The following is a 22,650-nucleotide window of genomic DNA, read 5'->3' as shown; positions in this document are numbered from 1 at the left end:
GATCCTCCCAGACATTACCATCATTACCTCCCTTCCATGCTCCATTACTCCTGTCTGGACTGACTACTCAACCTAATCACCTGGAGGGTCCTGGAGGAGACAGAAAAACAGCCATTAGTATGGGTTTTATAACCTGTGAAGGTGGTGTTGACTAAACAGAGAAAGTAGGTAGATGATGTAAGAGCTGAGTTGACATTGTGGTAAGAGAATGGCGTGTGTGTAGATTAGGCTATAAGTCAGTGTTCTCCAGTCAGACCTCACTGGCCACTCTGTCTTCCAGTCACAGCTAATTGAACTCAGAGGTTAAAGGTCAGGTGGTTTAGATGCTGATGGGTATGTCTGTGTTGTGGATTTGGCTCTACAATGTTAGAAAGTGTTTTCTAGATGTTGAAAGCTGGCGGTCGTTCCAACAGGGGACAGAAACACATGTTATTATCCCACAGATAAACTGGCTGCAGTTCGTTTGCTTTTACCATCATGGATATTTAACTCCTGGCCCTGGCTTGAATTGTGACAAGATTTAGGGCTTAGTTAGGCCTATGATCGATTTAAACACTAACCTATTGGAATAGACTACATCGTCTGGAACTTATTCAGTCATGTTATTTCTGAGTAGGGTGTCCTACCTGGTCTGGTATTAACATCAGGCTGTGGACTGGACTCGGACGTGACCCGGTTTATCCCAGGCTTCACAACCTGATTTGGATCATCAATAGCCAGCAATGGATGCGCTCAACATTACCATCATCATGAATGCTGACATTTCATCTGCTCTCATTTACTTTCCATTAGGGCAGAGTGAGCCTGTTATCCCCCTGCTGTAGAGCACCACAGTGGAGGTGTCATAATACCCAGAAAACCTAACGGTCAAACAGGGAAATGTTTCCAATTGTTTTTCTACAATTCATTTTTCCAATAGGGGATTTTAGAAACACTTAAAATAAGGTCTGTCTTAAGTGTATGTGTACCCGGGGTTGGCGTTTTGATAACCAAATCTCTCTCAGACAAGGTGATTTTTATCAATATGTTCGGCTCTATTTGATCTCAAATTCTAAAATGCTAATTAGCATCAAAGTAGACATGCAAAACTACAAATCCCAGCAAGCTCCTGCACCTCATCTCTAGCTGACACCTTTACTGACAGGTATTGTGTCAATTTAAAACTTGCACCAGACCTTTCACAGAATTGTCAATTTGAAAGAAATGTAGCCAGATAGTTAATCCAGAGATTCCTACCTTTGCCTCGATTCGTCAGTCTGGTCCAGATCATCATGGCATTTGTAGTTCTTTATGATAGCCACATTAGCAGATAATTAGCATTTCATTTTTGGGAGGTAAATACAGGCGAATATATTGATAAGTCACTTTGTCCGAGAGAGATTTACACGGTTATCAAAACGTCATGCCAGGGTAAGCCTACACGAAACACAGCCCTTATTTTAAGTGTTTCTGAAAAATCCCCTACGGGGAAAAATGAATGGTGGAAAAATGTTTGGAACCATTTCCCTGTTTGAGCGCTAGGTTTTCTGGGTATTATGACTCTCACACTGTGGTACTTTATTCCAGGCTGTTTCTGTGTTAGTGTGGTGTTTGATTCCTTAATGGAGGAGTGCACAGTAAACCTCTAATTCTAGAGAGAACAGACCAAAACAGAACAGAGAGAACAGACCAAAACAGAACAGAGAGAGAGAACGATGTGAGAGAGAGAACAGACCAAAACAGAACAGAGAGAGAGAACGATGTGAGAGAGAGAACAGACCAGAACAGAACAGAGAGAGAGAGAACGATGTGAGAGAGAGAACAGACCAGAACAGAACAGAGAGAGAGAACGATTTGTGGAAGAGAGAACAGACCAAAACAGAACAGAGAGAGAGAGAACGATGTGGGAGAGAGAACAGACCAGAACAGGGAGAGAGAGAGAACAATGTGGGAGAGAGAACAGACCAGAACAGAGAGAGAGAACAATGTGAGAGAGAGAGAGAACAGACCAGAACAGAGAGAGAGAACGATGTGGGAGAGAGAACAGACCAGAACAGGGAGAGAGAGAGAACGATGTGAGAGAGAGAACAGACCAGAACAGGGAGAGAGAGAGAACGATGTGAGAGAGAGAACAGACCAGAACAGGGAGAGAGAGAGAACGATGTGAGAGAGAGAACAGACCAGAACAGAACAGAGAGAGAGAGAACGATGTGAGAGAGAGAACAGACCAGAACAGAACAGAGAGAGAGAACGATGTGGGAGAGAGAACAGACCAGAACAGAGAGAGAGAACAATGTGAGAGAGAGAGAACAGACCAGAACAGAGAGAGAGAACGATGTGGGAGAGAGAACAGACCAGAACAGGGAGAGAGAGAGAACGATGTGAGAGAGAGAACAGACCAGAACAGAGAGAGAGAGAACGATGTGAGAGAGAGAACAGACCAGAACAGGGAGAGAGAGAGAACGATGTGAGAGAGAGAACAGACCAGAACAGAACAGAGAGAGAGAGAACGATGTGAGAGAGAGAACAGACCAGAACAGAACAGAGAGAGAGAACGATGTGGGAGAGAGAACAGACCAGAACAGAGAGAGAGAACAATGTGAGAGAGAGAGAACAGACCAGAACAGAGAGAGAGAACGATGTGGGAGAGAGAACAGACCAGAACAGAACAGAGAGAGAGAGAACGATGTGAGAGAGAGAGAACAGACCAGAACAGAACAGAGAGAGAGAGAACGATGTGAGAGAGAGAACAGACCAGAGCAGAACAGAGAGAGAGAACGATGTGGGAGAGAGAACAGACCAGAACAGAACAGAGAGAGAGAACAGGCCAAAACAGAACAGAGAGAGAGAACGATGTGGGAGAGAGAACAGACCAAAACAGAGAGAGAGAACAGGCCAAAACAGAACAGGGAGAGAGAACAATGTTCCCTCTAAACCACACAGCTTCCCCAAGACTGCCGTACATAAAACAAATGACCAGCCGCCGGCCAGAGGTGCAGAAGATTGAACTTCACTCAACTTTTGTTGTTGTTGTCCCAGACAAACATACCTGATTCAACTAGTCAACGGCTGATGATTAGCTTTAGTTAACCTTTATTTAACTAGGCAAGTCAGTTCAGAACAAATTCTTATTTACAATGACAGCCTTGTTCAGGGAACAGTGGGTTAACTGCCTTGTTCAGGGGCAGAACGACAGATTTTTACCTTGTCAGCTCAGGGGATTCAATCTAGCAACCTTTACGGTTACTGGCCCAACACTCTAACCACTAGACTACCTGCTGGTTACTGGCCCAACACTCTAACCACTAGACTACCTGCTGGTTACTGGCCCAACACTCTAACCACTAGACTACCTGCTGGTTACTGGCCCAACGCTCTAACCACTAGGCTACCTGCTGGTTACTGGCCCAACGCTCTAACCACCAGACTACCTACTGGTTACTGGCCCAACGCTCTAACCACTAGGCTACCTACTGGTTACTGGCCCAACGCTCTAACCACTAGACTACCTACTGGTTACTGGCCCAACGCTCTAACCACTAGACTACCTGCTGGTTACTGGCCCAACGCTCTAACCACTAGGCTACCTGCTGGTTACTGGCCCAACGCTCTAACCACTAGGCTACCTGCTGGTTACTGGCCCAACGCTCTAACCACTAGGCTACCTACTGGTTACTGGCCCAACGCTCTAACCACTAGACTACCTACTGGTTACTGGCCCAACGCTCTAACCACTAGACTACCTGCTGGTTACTGGCCCAACTCTCTAACCACTAGGCTACCTGCTGGTTACTAACCCAACACTCTAACCACTAGGCTACCTACTGGTTACTGGTCCAACACTCTAACCACTAGGCTACCTGCTGGTTACTAACCCAACACTCTAACCACTAGGCTACCTGCTGGTTACTGGCCCAACTCTCTAACCACTAGACTACCTACTGGTTACTGGCCCAACGCTCTAACCACTAGACTACCTGCTGGTTACTGGCTCTACTCTCTTATTACTAGACTACCTACTGGTTACTAGTCCAACACTCTAACGACTAGGCTACCTGCTGGTTACTAGTCCAACGCTCTAACCACTAGACTACCTGCTGGTTACTGGCTCAACTCTCTAACTACTAGACTACCTACTGGTTACTGGCCCAACGCTCTAACCACTAGGCTACCTGCTGGTTACTGGCCCAACGCTCTAACCACTAGTCTACCTGCTGGTTACTGGCCCAACGCTCTAACCACTAGACTACCTGCTGGTTACTGGCTCAACTCTCTAACTACTAGACTACCTACTGGTTACTGGCCCAACGCTCTAACCACTAGGCTACCTGCTGGTTACTGGCCCAACGCTCTAACCACTAGGCTACCTGCCGCACCGATATTTGCCATATAACACAAATCCCTGAAGTGTCTTATTGTTATTATAAAGTGGTTACCAACATAATTAGAACAGTAAAAAGCTGTTTGTTTGTCGTACCCGTGGTATACGGTCTGATATACCACAGCTTTCAGACAATCAGCATCCAGGGCTCAACCCACCCAGTTTATGTGATGTTTAAGACCCAACAACAGACGTTGTCTGACTGGCTTTAATTACATGACCTACTTTGATCCCACTAACTCAAATGGTATCATCTTCCCTGTCTGTCTGTCTGTCTGCCTACCTCTCTGTCTGTCTGCCTGCCTACCTCTCTGTCTGTCTGCCTGCCTACCTCTCTGTCTGTCTGTCTGCCTACCTCTCTGTCTGTCTGCCTGCCTACCTCTCTGTCTGTCTGCCTGCCTACCTCTCTGTCTGTCTGCCTGCCTACCTCTCTGTCTGTCTGCCTGCCTACCTCTCTGTCTGTCTGCCTGCCTACCTCTCTGTCTGCCTGCCTACCTCTCTGTCTGTCTGCCTGCCTACCTCTCTGTCTGCCTGCCTGCCTACCTCTCTGTCTGTCTGCCTGCCTGCCTACCTCTCTGTCTGTCTGTCTGCCTGCCTGCCTACCTCTCTAGCAGGTTACCTGCCCCTAGGCGTGCCACTTGGACCCAGAGGAACACAGACAGACAGTCTGCAGTTGGTGTAGCAGAGAGAGAGAACATGGCGTTGTCGTTTAAGAAAGACCTGGAGAAGTACAAGGAGATTGATGAGGATGAGCTCCTTAACAACCTATCAGAACAGGAACTCAAACAGCTGGAGACTGCTCTGGAGGAGATGGACCCAGAGGTATGGAGGGGGGAGGGGTGGCAGTCTGTTTCTGGGTCTTCCTTGTGTTTTCTCCTTGGTAGCCAGACAGACATCTCATTCTTATCAACTTTTAACCTCCCAACTCTCAATGTTGGGAAATCTAATGGAAAGAGTGTGTGTGCTGATTCTGCATGCAGTCTGCCAAGTGTTTCTATGTTGATTTGCACGCAGAGTAGAGAAGGAGGCGCAGCAGCAGAGTAGAGGAGGAGGCGCAGCAGCAGAGTAGAGGAGGAGGCGCAGCAGCAGAGTAGAGGAGGAGGCGCAGCAGCAGAGTAGAGGAGGAGGCGCAGCAGAGTAGAGGAGGCACAGCAGAGTGGAGGAGGCACAGCAGAGTGGAGGAGGAGGAGGAGGCGCAGCAGAGTAGAGGAGGAGGAGGAGGAGGAGGAGGCGCAGCAGAGTAGAGGAGGAGCAGAGTAGTGAAACCCCTCCAGGTCTTAGTGAGGTTTATCTTCCTTTTCAAGGGCCAGAGTGAGATAAAACAGCCATTTATTTAGTGATATTACACAATACACCCCAACAGAAGTATTGGGAATCTTACAATGTGTTGTTACATCTCAAGTAGAGAGGACCTTAAACATTCTTCTTGTCTTTCACTTATTTACAGCATGGAGATGAATCCACTAACTAGACCACCATAGGAACTCAACACAACACCGCATGCAGCCCTAATGTTTTTAAACGTGGCACATGAATTCACCAATTACCAATTGATCAATCAGTCAATAAACCCATGTATCCACCCCTCCGTGTCTCCCCCCAGAATGCATTGCTGCCAGCGTCGATGCGTCAGAAGGACCACACAGTGAAAGCAGCCACCGGCCCCTACAGCAGAGAGAAACTGCTCAGTTTTCTGGAGAAGGAGGCCCTGGAGTATAAAGACAGAGATGATGTAGTGTCTTTCTCTGGAGAGAGGAAAGGTAGGAGGCCCTGGAGTATAAAGACAGAGATGACGTTGTGTCTTTCTCTGGAGAGAGGAAAGGTAGGAGGCCCTGGAGTATAAAGACAGAGATCATGTCGTGTCTTTCTCTGGAGAGAGGAAAGGTAGGAGGCCCTGGAGTATAAAGACAGAGATGATGTAGTGTCTTTCTCTGGAGAGAGGAAAGGTAGGAGGCCCTGGAGTATAAAGACAGAGATGATGTCGTGTCTTTCTCTGGAGAGAGGAAAGGTAGGAGGCCCTGGAGTATAAAGACAGAGATGATGTCGTGTCTTTCTCTGGAGAGAGGAAAGGTAGGAGGCCCTGGAGTATAAAGACAGAGATGATGTTGTGTCTTTCTCTGGAGAGAGGAAAGGTAGGAGGCCCTGGAGTATAAAGACAGAGATGATGTCGTGTCTTTCTCTGGAGAGAGGAAAGGTAGGAGGCCCTGGAGTATAAAGACAGCGATGATGTAGTGTCTTTCTCTGGAGAGAGGAAAGGTAGGAGGCCCTGGAGTATAAAGACAGAGATGATGTAGTGTCTTTCTCTGGAGAGAGCAAAGGTAGGAGGCCCTGGAGTATAAAGACAGAGATCATGTCGTGTCTTTCTCTGGAGAGAGCAAAGGTAGGAGGCCCTGGAGTATAAAGACAGAGATGATGTAGTGTCTTTCTCTGGAGAGAGCAAAGGTAGGAGGCCCTGGAGTATAAAGACAGAGATCATGTCGTGTCTTTCTCTGGAGAGAGGAAAGGTAGGAGGCCCTGGAGTATAAAGACAGAGATGATGTAGTGTCTTTCTCTGGAGAGAGCAAAGGTAGGAGGCCCTGGAGTATAAAGACAGAGATGATGTAGTGTCTTTCTCTGGAGAGAGGAAAGGTAGGAGGCCCTGGAGTATAAAGACAGAGATGATGTTGGGATAATGACTGAGAAATGCTATTCTATTCCAAAATGCATGACGTCATCTGAAATATAACTGATGCGGCCCACTGCACTGAGACATGATGAGGAGCAAGCGGTGGCTGTGGGCTTGTGGCTCTCATTCGCTCTGTTGGCTACAAATATACATTGTAACTTACCACTCGGATCTTAAAGAGACAGTGCAAGATTTTGGCAAATGAACTGATGGATACCATTTGTATGTCTCTGCATGCAGTTTGAAGGTAGTTTTGCAAGCCATTGCTAACTAGCGTTAACGCGGTGACTGGAAGTCTGGTATTGGCGCTGTCGCTAGGTAACAATTGCGCTAAAGCTAGTTATAGCAACTTCCTTCCCTCTGCACGCAGACATAGAAATGGTAAACATGAATTAATCTGACTCTGGGGAAGTAGAAAAATGGCTTTATTGCCCCCCCAAAAATGTGCTCTATCCCTTTAAAAGCGCATCACGGCAGAAATACTGTCTATATACACCATTATTTATATATTTATTTACTCTGACATTGCTCGTTCTGGTATTGCTTTCATTTTTTACTGTTTGTATTGTGTGTATTGCTAGGTATTAGTACTATACTGTAGGAGATAGAAACACCAGCATTACTACACTGTTGGATCTAGAAACACCAGCATTACTACACTGTTGGATCTAGAAACACCAGCGTTACTACACTGTTGGAGATAGAAACACCAGCATTACTACACTGTTGGAGATAGAAACACCAGCATTACTGCACTGTTGGAGCTAGAAACACCAGCGTTACTGCACTGTTGGAGCTAGAAACACCAGCGTTACTGCACTGTTGGAGCTAGAAACACCAGCGTTACTGCACTGTAGGAGCTAGAAACACCAGCATTACTACACTGTAGGAGCTAGAAACACCAGCATTACTACACTGTTGGAGCTAGAAACACCAGCATTACTACACTGTTGGAGCTAGAAACACCAGCATTACTACACTGTTGGAGCTAGAAACACCAGCATTACTACACTGTTGGAGCTAGAAACACCAGCATTACTACACTGTTGGAGCTAGAAACACCAGCATTACTACACTGTTGGAGCTAGAAACACCAGCATTACTACACTGTTGGAGCTAGAAACACCAGCGTTACTGCACTGTTGGAGCTAGAAACACCAGCGTTACTATACTGTTGGAGCTAGAAACACCAGCGTTACTACACTGTTGGAGATAGAAACACCAGCGTCCTAACTCTCTAAATACATGACTCTGCTGTATCCTACACTGGGTAAGTAGAGATGTTGTGGGTAATGTTTAGATGTTGTGGGTAATGTTTAGATGTTGTGGCTAACTAGAGATGTTGTGGGTAATGTTTAGATGTTCTGGCTAACTAGAGATGTTGTGGGTAATGTTTAGATGTTTTGGGTAACTAGAGATGTTGTGGGCAACGTTTAGATGTTAGATGTGGGTAATGTTTGTGGTCTTGAAGAGAAGGCTCTTTCAGACAGGTGTGTATTGTATTGCAGGCATGTTGACTTTCTAAGTGTGTGTGTGTGTGTGTGTGTGTGTGTGTGTGTGTGTGTGTGTGTGTGTGTGTGTGTGTGTGTGTGTGTGTGTGTGTGTGTGTGTGTGAGAGAGAGCTTGCTCTCAGCTGTAATCAGTCCACTGCTGCGTCTGCAGGTATTACTAATCCATGTCTACTCTGCTCTAACACAATACACAGCTGGTGAGAAATTACAGGAAAGGGTTGAGAAACAGTGTAGAGGGTTTGAGATGTGGCTATGACTGGACTCTCTGTGGCTCTCCCTCTCTCTCTCTCACTCTCTTTGTCTCTCTCTGTCTCTGTGTGTTTCTGTCTCCCTCATTCTCTCTGGCTTGACTTCACTTCCTGAAAGCCAATAAACAGCTATTAGATGGCCATTCTGTGTCGGTCCCTGTGGACAACAGTTTCAGTTACCCCCATTATAGACAGACACAGAGAGAAGCACCCAGCTGTACCTGGAGTGTCTGTAGTACATACAACCTCCCAGATATTTGACATGTAGGATATCACCTGTAGAGAAGGAAAATGTAATGCAGAGACATTTCAACCACTGTGTGTTAACCAGAAGACTGGAACTGTGGCTGTAAGTGCTGGGATAGGAGGCTAACTGGTAGCTGACTCTACTCCAGAGGGCCTGACACAGGAAGTGGGGTGTTGTGGGTAATGGTTGTATTTACTGTTTAGAGGCTTTTCAGGAAGTGCCAAGGTCCCCTGGAGACTAGACTGCCTTTTAGACTGGAGAGTGGAGGGGCACGGAGGGTGTTCTGTCAGAGGGGCGGAGGGGACTGAAGGACAATTAGATTTAAGTGTGAGTCATTTAGCAGACGCTCTTATTCAGAGCGTCTGGAAAGGTTACTGGAAATTATTTTAGAGTTGGAAAAAGGAAAAGGTTACTGTTTATTATTTTAGAGTTGGGGGGGGGGGCTACTGAAGGAAAAGGCTACTGTATATTATTTTAGAGTGGGGGGGCTACTGTATATTATTTTAGAGTGGGGGGGCTACTGTATATTATTTTAGAGTTGGGGGGGGGCATTGATGGGGTTGACTGGTACTGTATTTCATATACACTACCAATCAAAGGTTTGGACACCTACTCATTTAAAGGTTTTTCTTGATTGTTACTATTTTCTACATTGTAGAATAATAGTGAAGACATTAAACTATTAAATAACACAAAATATAAAATATATTTTGATTTGTTTACCACTTTTTTTGGTTACTACATGATTCCATATGTGTTATTTCATAGTTTTGATGTCTTCACTATTATTCTACAATGTAGAAAATAGTAACAATCAAGAAAAACCCTTGAATGAGTAGGTGTCCAAACTGTTGACTGGTAGTGTATATGAAACAGGAGTGAAAGTGTAATCAATGTGTAACAACAATGTTACAGGATTATGTGCTGATGGGGTTAGGGAGAATAGCAGCCTCTGTATGTAGCTGTGTGTTGTAACGTTGCCCCAGCAGCAGCATAGAGGAGTTTATACTTTACTCTCTGTTCCGTGACTTCCTGTCTCTCTTTCCTTCTGCTGCTGCTGGGTTTCCATGGCAATGCCTCCGGGCCTGACTGAAGGAGGGAGAGAGACGGGGAGGGAGGGAGAAAAGAGAGAGATGCAGACGATCTTGTCTCTTCAGTCTGATGAAGATCTCCAGCTGTGTTATGTAAAGATGTCTGCTCTGTCTCCACACACACACACACACACACACACACACACCGAGACAAAGCAGAAGGGTTCATGGGTAGACGGTACACAGGACAGACAGAAATAGCAGAAACCAGACAGAGCAGACTAGAACACACTGTACCACTTAGATACAGTCCATCTATTCTGCAGTAGAACTGACTGTACCACTTAGATACAGTCCATCCTGCAGTAGAACACACTGTACCACTTAGATACAGTCCATCCTGCAGTAGATCACACTGTACCACTTAGATACAGTCCATCCTGCAGTAGATCACACTGTACCACTTAGATACAGTCCATCTATCCTGCAGTAGAACACACTGTACCACTTAGATACAGTCCATCTATCCTGCAGTAGAACACACTGTACCACTTAGATACAGTCCATCCTGCAGTAGAACACACTGTACCACTTAGATACAGTCCATCCTGCACTAGATCACACTGTACCACTTAGATAGTCCATCCTGCAGTAGAACACACTGTACCACTTAGATACAGTCCATCTATTCTGCAGTAGATCACACTGTACCACTTAGATACAGTCCATCTATCCTGAAGTAGAACACACTGTACCACTTAGATACAGTCCATCTATCCTGCAGTAGAACACACTGTACCACTTAGATACAGTCCATCCTGCAGTAGAACACACTGTACCACTTAGATACAGTCTATCCTGCAGTAGAACACACTGTACCACTTAGATACAGTCTATCCTGCAGTAGAACACACTGTACCACTTAGATACAGTCCATCTATCCTGCAGTAGAACACACTGTACCACTTAGATACAGTCCATCTATCCTGCAGTAGATCACACTGTACCACTTAGATACAGTCCATCCTGCAGTAGAACACACTGTACCACTTAGATACAGTCCATCTATCCTGCAGTAGGGGAGTCTCAGGGTGTGTATCCCTATGGGTCCTGGTCAAGTGTAACGTTTTAAAATGTAACCTTTTATTTAACTAGGCAAGTCCATTAAGAATGGGGCGGCAGGTAGCCTAGTGGTCAGGGCGTTGGGCCAGTAACCGAAAGGTTGCTAGATTGAATCCCTGAGCTGACAAGGTAAAAATCTGTCATTCTGCCCCTGAACAAGGCAATTAACCCACTGTTCCTAGGCCATCAGTGTAAATAAGAATTTGTTCTTAGCTGACTTGCCTAGTTAAATAAAGGTAAAAATAATTAATAAATAATAAATTCCCTCTAGCCCTCGCTCCCTCTAGCCCCCTCGCTCCCTCTAGCCCCCTCTAGCCCTCGCTCCCTCTAGCCCTCGCTCCCTCTAGCCCCCTCTAGCCCTCGCTCCCTCTAGCCCTCGCTCCCTCTAGCCCCCTCTAGCCCTCGCTCCCTCTAGCCCCCTCTAGCCCTCTCTCCCTCTAGCCCCCTCTAGCCCTCGCTCCCTCTAGCCCCCTCTAGCCCTCGCTCCCTCTAGCCCCCTCTAGCCCTCGCTCCCTCTAGCTCCCTCTAGCCCCCTCTAGCCCCCTCTAGCCCTCGCTCCCTCTAGCCCTCGCTCCCTCTAGCTCCCTCTAGCCCTCGCTCCCTCTAGCCCCCTCTAGCCCTCGCTCCCTCTAGCCCCCTCTAGCCCTCACTCCCTCTAGCCCTCGCTCCCTCTAGCTCCCTCTAGCTCCCTCTAGCCCCCTCTAGCCCCCTCTAGCCCTCGCTCCCTCTAGCCCCCTCTAGCCCCCTCTAGCTCCCTCTAGCTCCCTCTAGCCCCCACTAGCCCTCGCTCCCTCTAGCCCCCTCTAGCCCCCTCTAGCTCCCTCTAGCCCCCTCTAGCCCTCGCTCCCTCTAGCCCTCGCTCCCTCTAGCCCTCGCTCCCTCTAGCCCCCTCTAGCCCTCGCTCCCTCTAGCCCTCGCTCCCTCTAGCCCTCGCTCCCTCTAGCCCTCGCTCCCTCTAGCCCCCTCTAGCCCTCGCTCCCTCTAGCCCTCGCTCCCTCTAGCCCCCTCTAGCCCTCGCTCCCTCTAGCTCCCTCTAGCCCCCTCTAGTCCTCGCTCCCTCTAGCCCTCGCTCCCTCTAGCCCCCTCTAGCCCTCGCTCCCTCTAGCCCCCTCTAGCCCTCGCTCCCTCTAGCCCCCTCTAGCCCTCGCTTCCTCTAGCCCCCTCTAGCCCTCGCTCCCTCTAGCCCCCTCTAGCCCTCGCTCCCTCTAGCCCTCGCTCCCTCTAGCCCCCTCTAGCCCTCGCTCCCTCTAGCGCCCTCGCTCCCTCTAGCCCCCTCGCTCCCTCTAGCCCCCTCTAGCCCTCGCTCCCTCTAGCCCCCTCTAGCCCTCGCTCCCTCTAGCCCTCGCTCCCTCTAGCTCCCTCTAGCCCCTTCTAGCTCCCTCTAGCCCTCACTCCCTCTAGCCCCCTCTAGCCCTCGCTCCCTCTAGCTCCCTCTAGCCCTCGCCCCCTCTAGCCCCCTCTAGCTCCCTCTAGCCCTCGCTCCCTCTAGCCCCCTCTAGCCCTCGCTCCCTCTAGCCCCCTCTAGCCCTCGCTCCCTCTAACCCCCTCTAGCCCTCACTCCCTCTAGCCCCCTCTAACCCTCGCTCCCTCTAGCCCCTTCTAACCCTCACTCCCTCTAGCCCCCTCTAGCCCTCGCTCGCTCCCTCTAGCCCCCTCGCTCCCTCTAGCCCCCTCTCTCTCTCTAGCCCCCTCTCTCTGTGTGTCCTGTCTCTGGCTCTGTTGGTGTGTTCTCTAAAGACCTCTGTAGTAGACACGCATTAGCCGCTAGGAGTTAGCATAATGGATAAAATGACCTCTGAATGAGTTGGAGCAGCTAATAGACATTAGCCGCTAGGAGTTAGCATAATGGATAAAATGACCTCAGAATGAGTTGGAGCAGCTAATAGACATTAGCCGCTAGGAGTTAGCATAATGGATAAAATGACCTCTGAATGAGTTGGAGCAGCTAATAGACATTAGCCGCTAGGAGTTAGCGTTATGGATAAAACGACCTCTAGAGACCCCAGAGCAGAAACATCATGACATCAATCTCAACACAGCTCAGAGAAAATGAACTAAACAAGACAAGTACATGAGTAATGGAAATGTCTTGTGTGTTCACCAGTAAGATATGGTTCTGGGGTGTGTGCTCTGGTTCGTTGGTGGTGATGTCATTCCTAGGTACAGTAATTAGAGACTGGTGTATAGATATGCAGGCAGAGAGAGTGAGAGCATGGAAAATGTGTGTAATGAGAAATAGAAGTGTGTGTGTGTGTGTGTGAGACATGAAACATTGACTAATTTAGTGTTAGTTCAAATAGACCATAATTGAGACAAATGATAGCTGTATTATACAATTACAGACTGGAACACACGCGGACAGTCAGGGCTAAGCAGTCGATGTGCTTCCTAGAAGAACAATATGACCCGTCCAGATAGGAAGGGTTAGAGCAGGGGTGTCAAACATACGGCCCGCGGGCTGGATCCGGCCAATCCGTCCCGCGGCGTGGTTTGAGTACAAAAAAATAAATACATGAAATGTTGTTTTTGTGAGGGAAACAAACTCAATATAATTTAAAATGACTCAAACCAAATCTAACCTGTACAACTAATAATGGACGTACAGTCATAGTTTGTTGACTGTGTTCAACTCTAATAAACACCAGAATGAGACAGTCATACAGTTTGCTGACTGTGTCCAGCTGTAATAAACACCAGAATGAGACAGTCAAGGAGCATCAAATTCCCCAAAATGATAGAGGATCTTTTTTTATTTTTTTTGCCAATTTTGATGGTAAGGAAATATAAACAATTTTCATTGCGGACCTCGTTGAAGACCGAATGCAGCCCTTGGGTTAAACACCAGTAGGGTCCTGAATCTCCCCTGGGTTATACACCGGTAGGGTCCTGAATCCTGGAATCTTCTAAGTGGGATTTTGAGAAAGTTACTCGGGTTTCGCAACTCTAGACTCTAAAGCAGGGATGGGCAACCGTCAGATCAATCCCACCCTCCCGTCGGGGTCTCAACTTACTGTTGACAGTTAGATAAGTAGAATACACAAGTTGCAATTTCAAAATTTGGTTGTGCATAAGCAGTTTTTCTGCTTATGTCATTCACTGATAGTCAGTCAATTAGCCCATGTCAGCAAACAGAAATGTTTAGGCTGCTAAGTGCGTTTTGCGGGCAGCTATCTAAACTTGTTATTATGGTTGAATTACCGGCCGGAGGACATGCTGTACCATTTAGATTTTTGGTAGTCTCATTCAGATAATATTAAAAACTGCAAACATTTCCCCTTCATCCTATGGCTAAATGTGGTGAAAGAATATACACAGACTAAAGATTAAGTAGAAAATGGATAAATAAAAGCCTTCTTCAAAACATCAAACTGAATGTAGATTTGAGAATGGGCTATTGGGACCAATTTTGTTATAAATTGAGTGTTATTATGACATTATTTGTAACAATGCAGAGTTTTTTTCTGGAGCAAAAGGGGTCTTGGGGGCTCCTGAGTGGTGCTGTGGTCTAAGGGAATGTTTGAGGTGTCACTACAGACCCGGGTTTGATCCCAGGCTGTGTCACAACTGACCGTGACCAGGAGGGCGGCGTACAATTGGCCCAGCGTCGTTAGGGGAGGGTTTGGCTGGGGGGACTTTAGTTGGCTTATCGCGCTCTAGCGACTCCTTATGGCGGGCCGGGCACCTGCAGGCTGCCCGGCCTGCGGTCGTCAGTTGAATGGTATTTCCTCAGACACATTGGTGCGGCTGGGTTAAGCTGGCGGGTGTTAAGAAGCTCATTTTGGCAAGTCATGTTTCGGAGGACGCATGACTCGACCTTCGCCTCTCCCGAGCCAGTTGGGGAGTTGCAGCGATGAGACAAGATTGGAATTGGATATGATGAAATTGGGGTGAGAAAGGGTGGTAGAACGAGAGAGAGAGAGAGAAAAAAGGGGCGTCTGTACGGCTGAATTCTATCCAACATTGGTTCTCTGGCAGACCGCCATCGCTTCTGCAGTGCATTGTGGTCCTTCCTGTGTCAGCTGGGGAATGACCCGTACAGAAGAGACCAGAGGGTCAACAGGAAGTTGGATACATCTGCCTAGTCAGGTTCTCACTCTTCTTTCCCTCTTTCTCCCTCTTTCTCCCTCTCCCTTTCCCTCTCTCTCCCTTTCCCTCTCTCTCCCATCTTCCCTCTCTCCCATCTTCCCTCTCTCCCATCTCTCTCTCTCCCATCTCTCTCTCTCTCTCTCCCTTTCCCTCTCCCATCTCTCTCTCTCTCCCTTTCCCTCTCTCTCCTATCTCCCTTCACTCTCCCATATCTCCCCTCTCTCGATCTTTCCCTCTCGCTCTGCCTCTCCCTGTAGGCAAGGCATTTGTTCCCAAACAGCGGCCCATCGAGTCTTGTCAGGAAGAGGTAACGACCCTTGACCCGGAACTAGAAGAGGCCCTGTCCAGCGCTACCGACACTGAGCTCTGTGACCTGGCAGGTAAGGGGGAGGGGGTAGGTAGGTTGTCTTACAGACAGAGACACACACGGCCTCTCTCTCTCTCTGCGTTAGAAAGATCTGTGTCTTACTGTCCTCAGTCTGTCTTCTGTCTCTAAGGACAGCTAAAGGTCTGTGTATCTTACTGTCTCCAGTCTCTCTAAGAACAGCTAAATACAGGAGTCTTTTATACACACTGTCAGCCAGGCTTGTCCCATGGTACACACACACACACACACACACACACACACACACACACACACACACACACACACACACACACACACTAAGCCTGTTGTTGTGTGTTTGTCCACAGCGATCCTAGGTGTCCATACCCTGGTGACCAGCACCCAGAGTTACGATGGGACCAGCAGTAAAGACGGAGGATACAACAGTGAGTACACAACCGCCATGTAACCACAACACAACCGCCATGTAACCACAACGCAACCGCCATGTAACCGCCATGTAACCACAACGCAACCGCCATGTAACCGCCATGTAACCACAACACAACCGCCATGTAACCACAACGCAACCGCCATGTAACCGCCATGTAACCACAACACAACCGCCATGTAACCACAACGCAACCGCCATGTAACCGCCATGTAACCACAACACAACCGCCATGTAACCGCAACGCAACCGCCATGTAACCGCAACGCAACCGCCATGTAACCGCAACGCAACCGCAACGCAACCGCCATGTAACCACAACGCAACCGCCATGTAACCTCAAGATAGCCGCAATGTAACTGCAACGAAACCACAACGTAAACACGGTTACCACCATGTAACCGCTACACTACTAACCCCAACGTAAACACGGTTACCGCCATGTAACCACTACACTACTAACCCCAACATAACCGCAACGTAAACACGGTTACCACCATGTAACCGCTACACTACTAACCCCAACATAACCGCAACGTTACCACCATGTAACCGCTACACTACTAACCCCAACATAACCGCAACGTTACCACCATGTAACCGCTACACTACTAACCCCAACATAACCGCAATGTAACCTCGGTTACCACCATGTAACCGCTACACTACTAACCCCAACGTAAACACGGTTACCACCATGTAACCGCTACACTACTAACCCCAACGTAAACACGGTTACCACCATGTAACCGCTACACTACTAACCCCAACATAACCGCAACCTAAACACGGTTACCACCATGTAACCGCTACACTACTAACCCCAACATAACCCCAACATAACCGCAACGTTACCACTATGTAACCGCTACACTACTAACCGCAACATAAACACGGTTACCACCCTGTAACCGCTACACTACTAACCCCAACATAACCGTAACGTAAACACGGTTACCACCATGTAACCGCTACACTACTAACCCCAACATAACCCCAACGTTACCACCATGTAACCGCTACACTACTAACCCCAACATAACCGCAATGTAAACACGGTTACCACCATGTAACCGCTACACTACTAACCCCAACGTAAACACGGTTACCACCATGTAACCGCTACACTACTAACCCCAACATAACCGCAACGTAAACACGGTTACCATGTAACCGCTACACTACTAACCCCAACATTATGCAACATAAACACGGTTACCGCCATGTAACCGCTACACTACTAACCCCAACATAACCGCAATGTAAACACGGTTACCACCATGTAACCGCTACACTACTAACCCCAACATAACCCCAACATAACCGCAACGTTACCACCATGTAACCGCTACACTACTAACCCCAACATAACCACAACGTAAACACGGTTACCACCATGTAACCGCTACACTACTAACCCCAACATAACCGCAACCTAAACACGGTTACCACCATGTAACCGCTACACTACAGATGAATATATTTCTGGTTGTTTAGTGACTACAGTCCTCCTATATAAATGAGTGTGATTGATACAGATGAATATATTTCTGGTTGTTTAGTGACTACAGTCCTCCTATATAAATGAGTGTGATTGATACAGATGAATATATTTCTGGTTGTTTAGTGACTACAGTCCTCCTATATAAATGAGTGTGATGGATACAGATGAATATATTTCTGGTTGTTTAGTGACTACAGTCCTCCTATATAAATGAGTGTGATGGATACAGATGAATATATTTCTGGTTGTTTAGTGACTACAGTCCTCCTATATAAATGAGTGTGATGGATACAGATGAATATATTTCTGGTTGTTTAGTGACTACAGTCCTCCTATATAAATGAGTGTGATGGATACAGATGAATATATTTCTGGTTGTTTAGTGACTACAGTCCTCCTATATAAATGAGTGTGATGGATACAGATGAATACATTTCTGGTTGTTTAGTGACTACAGTCCTCCTATATAAATGAGTGTGATGGATACAGATGAATATATTTCTGGTTGTTTAGTGACTACAGTCCTCCTATATAAATGAGTGTGATGGATACAGATGAATATATTTCTGGTTGTTTAGTGACTACAGTCCTCCTATATAAATGAGTGTGATGGATACAGATGAATACATTTCTGGTTGTTTAGTGACTACAGTCCTCCTATATAAATGAGTGTGATGGATACAGATGAATATATTTCTGGTTGTTTAGTGACTACAGTCCTCCTATATAAATGAGTGTGATGGATACAGATGAATATATTTCTGGTTGTTTAGTGACTACAGTCCTCCTATATAAATGAGTGTGATGGATACAGATGAATACATTTCTGGTTGTTTAGTGACTACAGTCCTCCTATATAAATGAGTGTGATGGATACAGATGAATATATTTCTGGTTGTTTAGTGACTACAGTCCTCCTATATAAATGAGTGTGATGGATACAGATGAATATATTTCTGGTTGTTTAGTGACTACAGTCCTCCTATATAAATGAGTGTGATGGATACAGATGAATATATTTCTGGTTGTTTAGTGACTACAGTCCTCCTATATAAATGAGTGTGATGGATACAGATGAATATATTTCTGGTTGTTTAGTGACTACAGTCCTCCTATATAAATGAGTGTGATGGATACAGATGAATATATTTCTGGTTGTTTAGTGACTACAGTCCTCCTATATAAATGAGTGTGATGGATACAGATGAATACATTTCTGGTTGTTTAGTGACTACAGTCCTCCTATATAAATGAGTGTGATGGATACAGATGAATATATTTCTGGTTGTTTAGTGACTACAGTCCTCCTATATAAATGAGTGTGATGGATACAGATGAATATATTTCTGGTTGTTTAGTGACTACAGTCCTCCTATATAAATGAGTGTGATGGATACAGATGAATACATTTCTGGTTGTTTAGTGACTACAGTCCTCCTATATAAATGAGTGTGATGGATACAGATGAATATATTTCTGGTTGTTTAGTGACTACAGTCCTCCTATATAAATGAGTGTGATGGATACAGATGAATATATTTCTGGTTGTTTAGTGACTACAGTCCTCCTATATAAATGAGTGTGATGGATACAGATGAATATATTTATGGTTGTTTAGTGACTACAGTCCTCCTATATAAATGAGTGTGATGGATACAGATGAATATATTTCTCACCAGACGTGGTGAAGGGGGAGAAGATGAACCCAGTGTTTGATGAGCCTCCTAACCCCACTAACGTAGACGACACTCTGCAGAGGATAAAAAACAACGACGCTGCGCTCACGGAGGTTAACCTCAACAACATCAAGGTACTTAAACACACATGTACACTGCTCAAAAAAATAAAGGGAACACTTATACAACACAATGTAACTCCAAGTCAATCACACTTCTGTGAAATCAAACTGTCCACTTAGGAAGCAACACTGATTGACAATAAATTTCACATGCTGTTGTGCAAATGGAATAGACAACAGGTGGAAATTATAGGCAATTAGCAAGACACCCCCAATAAAGGAGTGGTTCTGCAGGTGAGGACCACAGACCACTACTCAGTTCCTATGCTTCCTGGCTATTGTTTTGGTCACTTTTGAATGCTGGCGGTGCTTTCACTCTAGTGGTAGCATGAGACTGAGTCTACAACCCACACAAGTGGCTCAGGTAGTGCAGCTCTGTCAGCGTAGTGTCCAGAGCAAGGAGGCGCTACCAGGAGACAGGCCAGTACATCAGGAGACGTGGAGAAGGCCGTAGGAGGGCAACAACCCAGCAGCAGGACCGCTACCTCCGCCTTTGTGCAAGGAGGAGCAGGAGGAGCACTGCCAGAGCCCTACAAAATGAACTCCAGCAGGCCACAAATGTGCATGTGTCTGCTAAAACGGTCAGAAACAGACTCCATGAGGGTGGTATGAGGGCCCGACGTCCACAGGTGGGGGTTGTGCTTACAGCCCAACACCGTGCAGGACGTTCGGCATTTGCCAGAGAACACCAAGATTGGCAAATTCGCCACTGGCGCCCTGTGCTCTTCACAGATGAAAGCAGGTTCACACTGAGCACGTGACAGACGTGGCGAGTCTGGATACGCCGTGGAGAACGTTCTGCTGCCTGCAACATCCTCCAGCATGACCGGTTTGGCGGTGGGTCAGTCATGGTGTGGGGTGGCATTTCTTTGGGGGGCCGCACAGCTCTCCATGTGCTCGCCAGAGGTAGCCTGACTGCCATTAGGTACCGAGATGAGATCCTCAGACCCCTTGTGAGACCATATGCTGGTGCGGTTGGCCCTGGGTTCCTCTTAATGCAAGACAATGCTAGACCTCATGTGGCTGGAGTGTGTCAGCAGTTCCTGCAAGAGGAAGGCATTGATGCTATGGACTGGCCCGCCCGTTCCCCAGACCTGAATCCAATTGAGCACATCTGGGACATCATGTCTCGCTCCATCCACCAACGCCACGTTGCACCACAGACTGTCCAGGAGTTGGCGGATGCTTTAGTCCAGGTCTGGGAGGAGATCCCTCAGGAGACCATCCGCCACCTCATCAGGAGCATGCCCAGGCATTGTAGGGAGGTCATACAGGCACGTGGAGGCCACACACTACTGAGCCTCATTTTGACTTGTTTTAAGGACATTACATCAAAGTTGGATCAGCCTGTAGTGTGATTTTCCACTTTAATTTTGAGTGTGACTCCAAATCCAGACCTCCATGGGTTGATAAATTGGATTTCCATTGATTATTTTTGTGTGATTTTGTTGTCAGCACATTCAACTATGTAAAGAAAAAGTATTTAAGATTATTTCTTTCATTCAGATCTAGGATGTGTTGTTTAAATGTTCCCTTTTATTTTTTTGAGCAATATATATATATATGCACTGACACACACACACACACACACAATGAGACACGTTGTGATTCCCCTGTATTTTCCTGGTGTTCCAGAACATTCCTATTCCCACGCTGAAGGAGTTTGCCAAGGCCATGGAGAGGAACACACACGTCAAGAAGTTCAGCCTCGCCGCCACACGGAGCAACGACCCCATCGCTGTGGTGGGTGTCTTGTCTGTCTGGGTGTCTTGTCTGTCTGGGTGTCTTGTCTGTCTGGGTGTCTTGTCTGTCTGTCTGTCTGGGTGTCTTGTCTGTCTGTCTGTCTGGGTGTCTTGTCTGTCTGTCGGGGTGTCTTGTCTGGGTGTCTTGTCTGTCTGTCTGTCTGGGTGTCTTGTCTGTCTGTCTGTCTGGGTGTCTTGTCTGTCTGTCTGTCTGGGTGTCTTGTCTGTCTGGGTGTCTTGTCGTTGAATAGGGCAGAAGTGTGTGCAGGGTTTTGCTCCAACCCACTCCTAACTACTCCCCCAGGCGATGAGTGAGATGCTGAAGGAGAACAAGTCGTTGCGGAGTCTCAACCTCGAGTCTAACTTCATCACCAGCGCTGGTGCTGCCGCCCTGGTGGACGCTCTCCGAGACAACGACACACTGACTGAGATCAAGATAGACAACCAGGTAACACACACACACACACACACACACACACATCTCACACACACACACTGACTGAGATCAAGATAGACAACCAGGTAACACACACCACACACACACACATCATACACACACACACACTGACTGAGATCAAGATAGACAACCAGGTAACACATATAGACAACCAGGTAACACATATAGACAACCAGGTAACACATATATATATATATATATATATACTGCTCAAAAAAATAAAGGGAACACTTAAACAACACAATGTAACTCCAAGTCAATCACACTTCTGTGAAATCAAACTGTCCACTTAGGAAGCAACACTGATTGACAATAAATGTCACATGCTGTTGTGCAAATGGAATAGACAACAGGTGGAAATTATAGGCAATTAGCAAGACACCCCCAATAAAGGAGTGGTTCTGCAGGTGGGGACCACAGACCACTTCTCAGTTCCTATGCTTCCTGGCTGATGTTTTGGTCACTTTTGAATGCTGGCGGTGCTTTCACTCCAGTGGTAGCATGAGACGGAGTCTACAACCCACACAAGTGGCTCAGGTAGTGCAGCTCATCCAGGATGGCACATCAATGCGAGCTGTGGCAAGAAGGTTTGCTGTGTCTGTCAGCGTAGTGTCCAGAGCATGGAGGCGCTACCAGAAGACAGGCCAGCACATCAGGAGACGTGGAGGAGGCCGTAGGAGGGCAACAACCCAGCAGCAGGACCGCTACCTCCACCTTTGTGCAAGGAGGAGCAGGAGAAGCACTGCCAGAACCCTGCAAAATGACCTCCAGCAGGCCACAAATGTGCATGTGTCTGCTCAAACGGTCAGAAACAGACTCCATGAGGGTGGTATGAGGGCCCGACGTCCACAGGTGGGGGTTGTGCTTACAGCCCAACACCGTGCAGGACGTTTGGCATTTGCCAGAGAACACCAAGATTGGCAAATTCGCCACTGGCGCCCTGTGCTCTTCACAGATGAAAGCAGGTTCACACTGAGCACGTGACAGACGTGGCAGAGTCTGGAGACGCCGTGGAGAACGTTCTGCTGCCTGTAACATCCTCCAGCATGACCGGTTTGGCGGTGGGTCAGTCATGGTGTAGGGTGGCATTTCTTTGGGGGGCC

At 47.1% G+C, this 22,650-nt stretch overlaps 1 protein-coding gene across 1 annotated transcript in view; it reads left to right on the top strand.

The window, feature by feature from the left end:
- The first annotated feature begins 5,031 nt into the window (after positions 1–5,031).
- LOC115166762 (tropomodulin-3-like) overlaps positions 5,032–22,650 on the top strand; it is a 32,195-nt gene continuing 14,576 nt past the window's right edge. The window contains exons 1-7 of the mRNA XM_029720542.1: positions 5,032–5,182; positions 5,964–6,120; positions 15,528–15,650; positions 15,964–16,041; positions 19,230–19,360; positions 20,984–21,091; positions 21,395–21,538. Of these exons, the coding sequence (XP_029576402.1) occupies positions 5,057–5,182; positions 5,964–6,120; positions 15,528–15,650; positions 15,964–16,041; positions 19,230–19,360; positions 20,984–21,091; positions 21,395–21,538 (867 nt within the window). The 5' untranslated portion in view covers positions 5,032–5,056. The remainder of the gene's footprint in view (positions 5,183–5,963; positions 6,121–15,527; positions 15,651–15,963; positions 16,042–19,229; positions 19,361–20,983; positions 21,092–21,394; positions 21,539–22,650) is intronic.

Source organism: Salmo trutta, chromosome 29 (assembly GCF_901001165.1).
Source record: "Salmo trutta chromosome 29, fSalTru1.1, whole genome shotgun sequence".
In the NCBI taxonomy this organism is placed as follows: domain Eukaryota; kingdom Metazoa; phylum Chordata; class Actinopteri; order Salmoniformes; family Salmonidae; genus Salmo; species Salmo trutta.
This window is presented reverse-complemented; position numbering and strand designations above follow the sequence as displayed.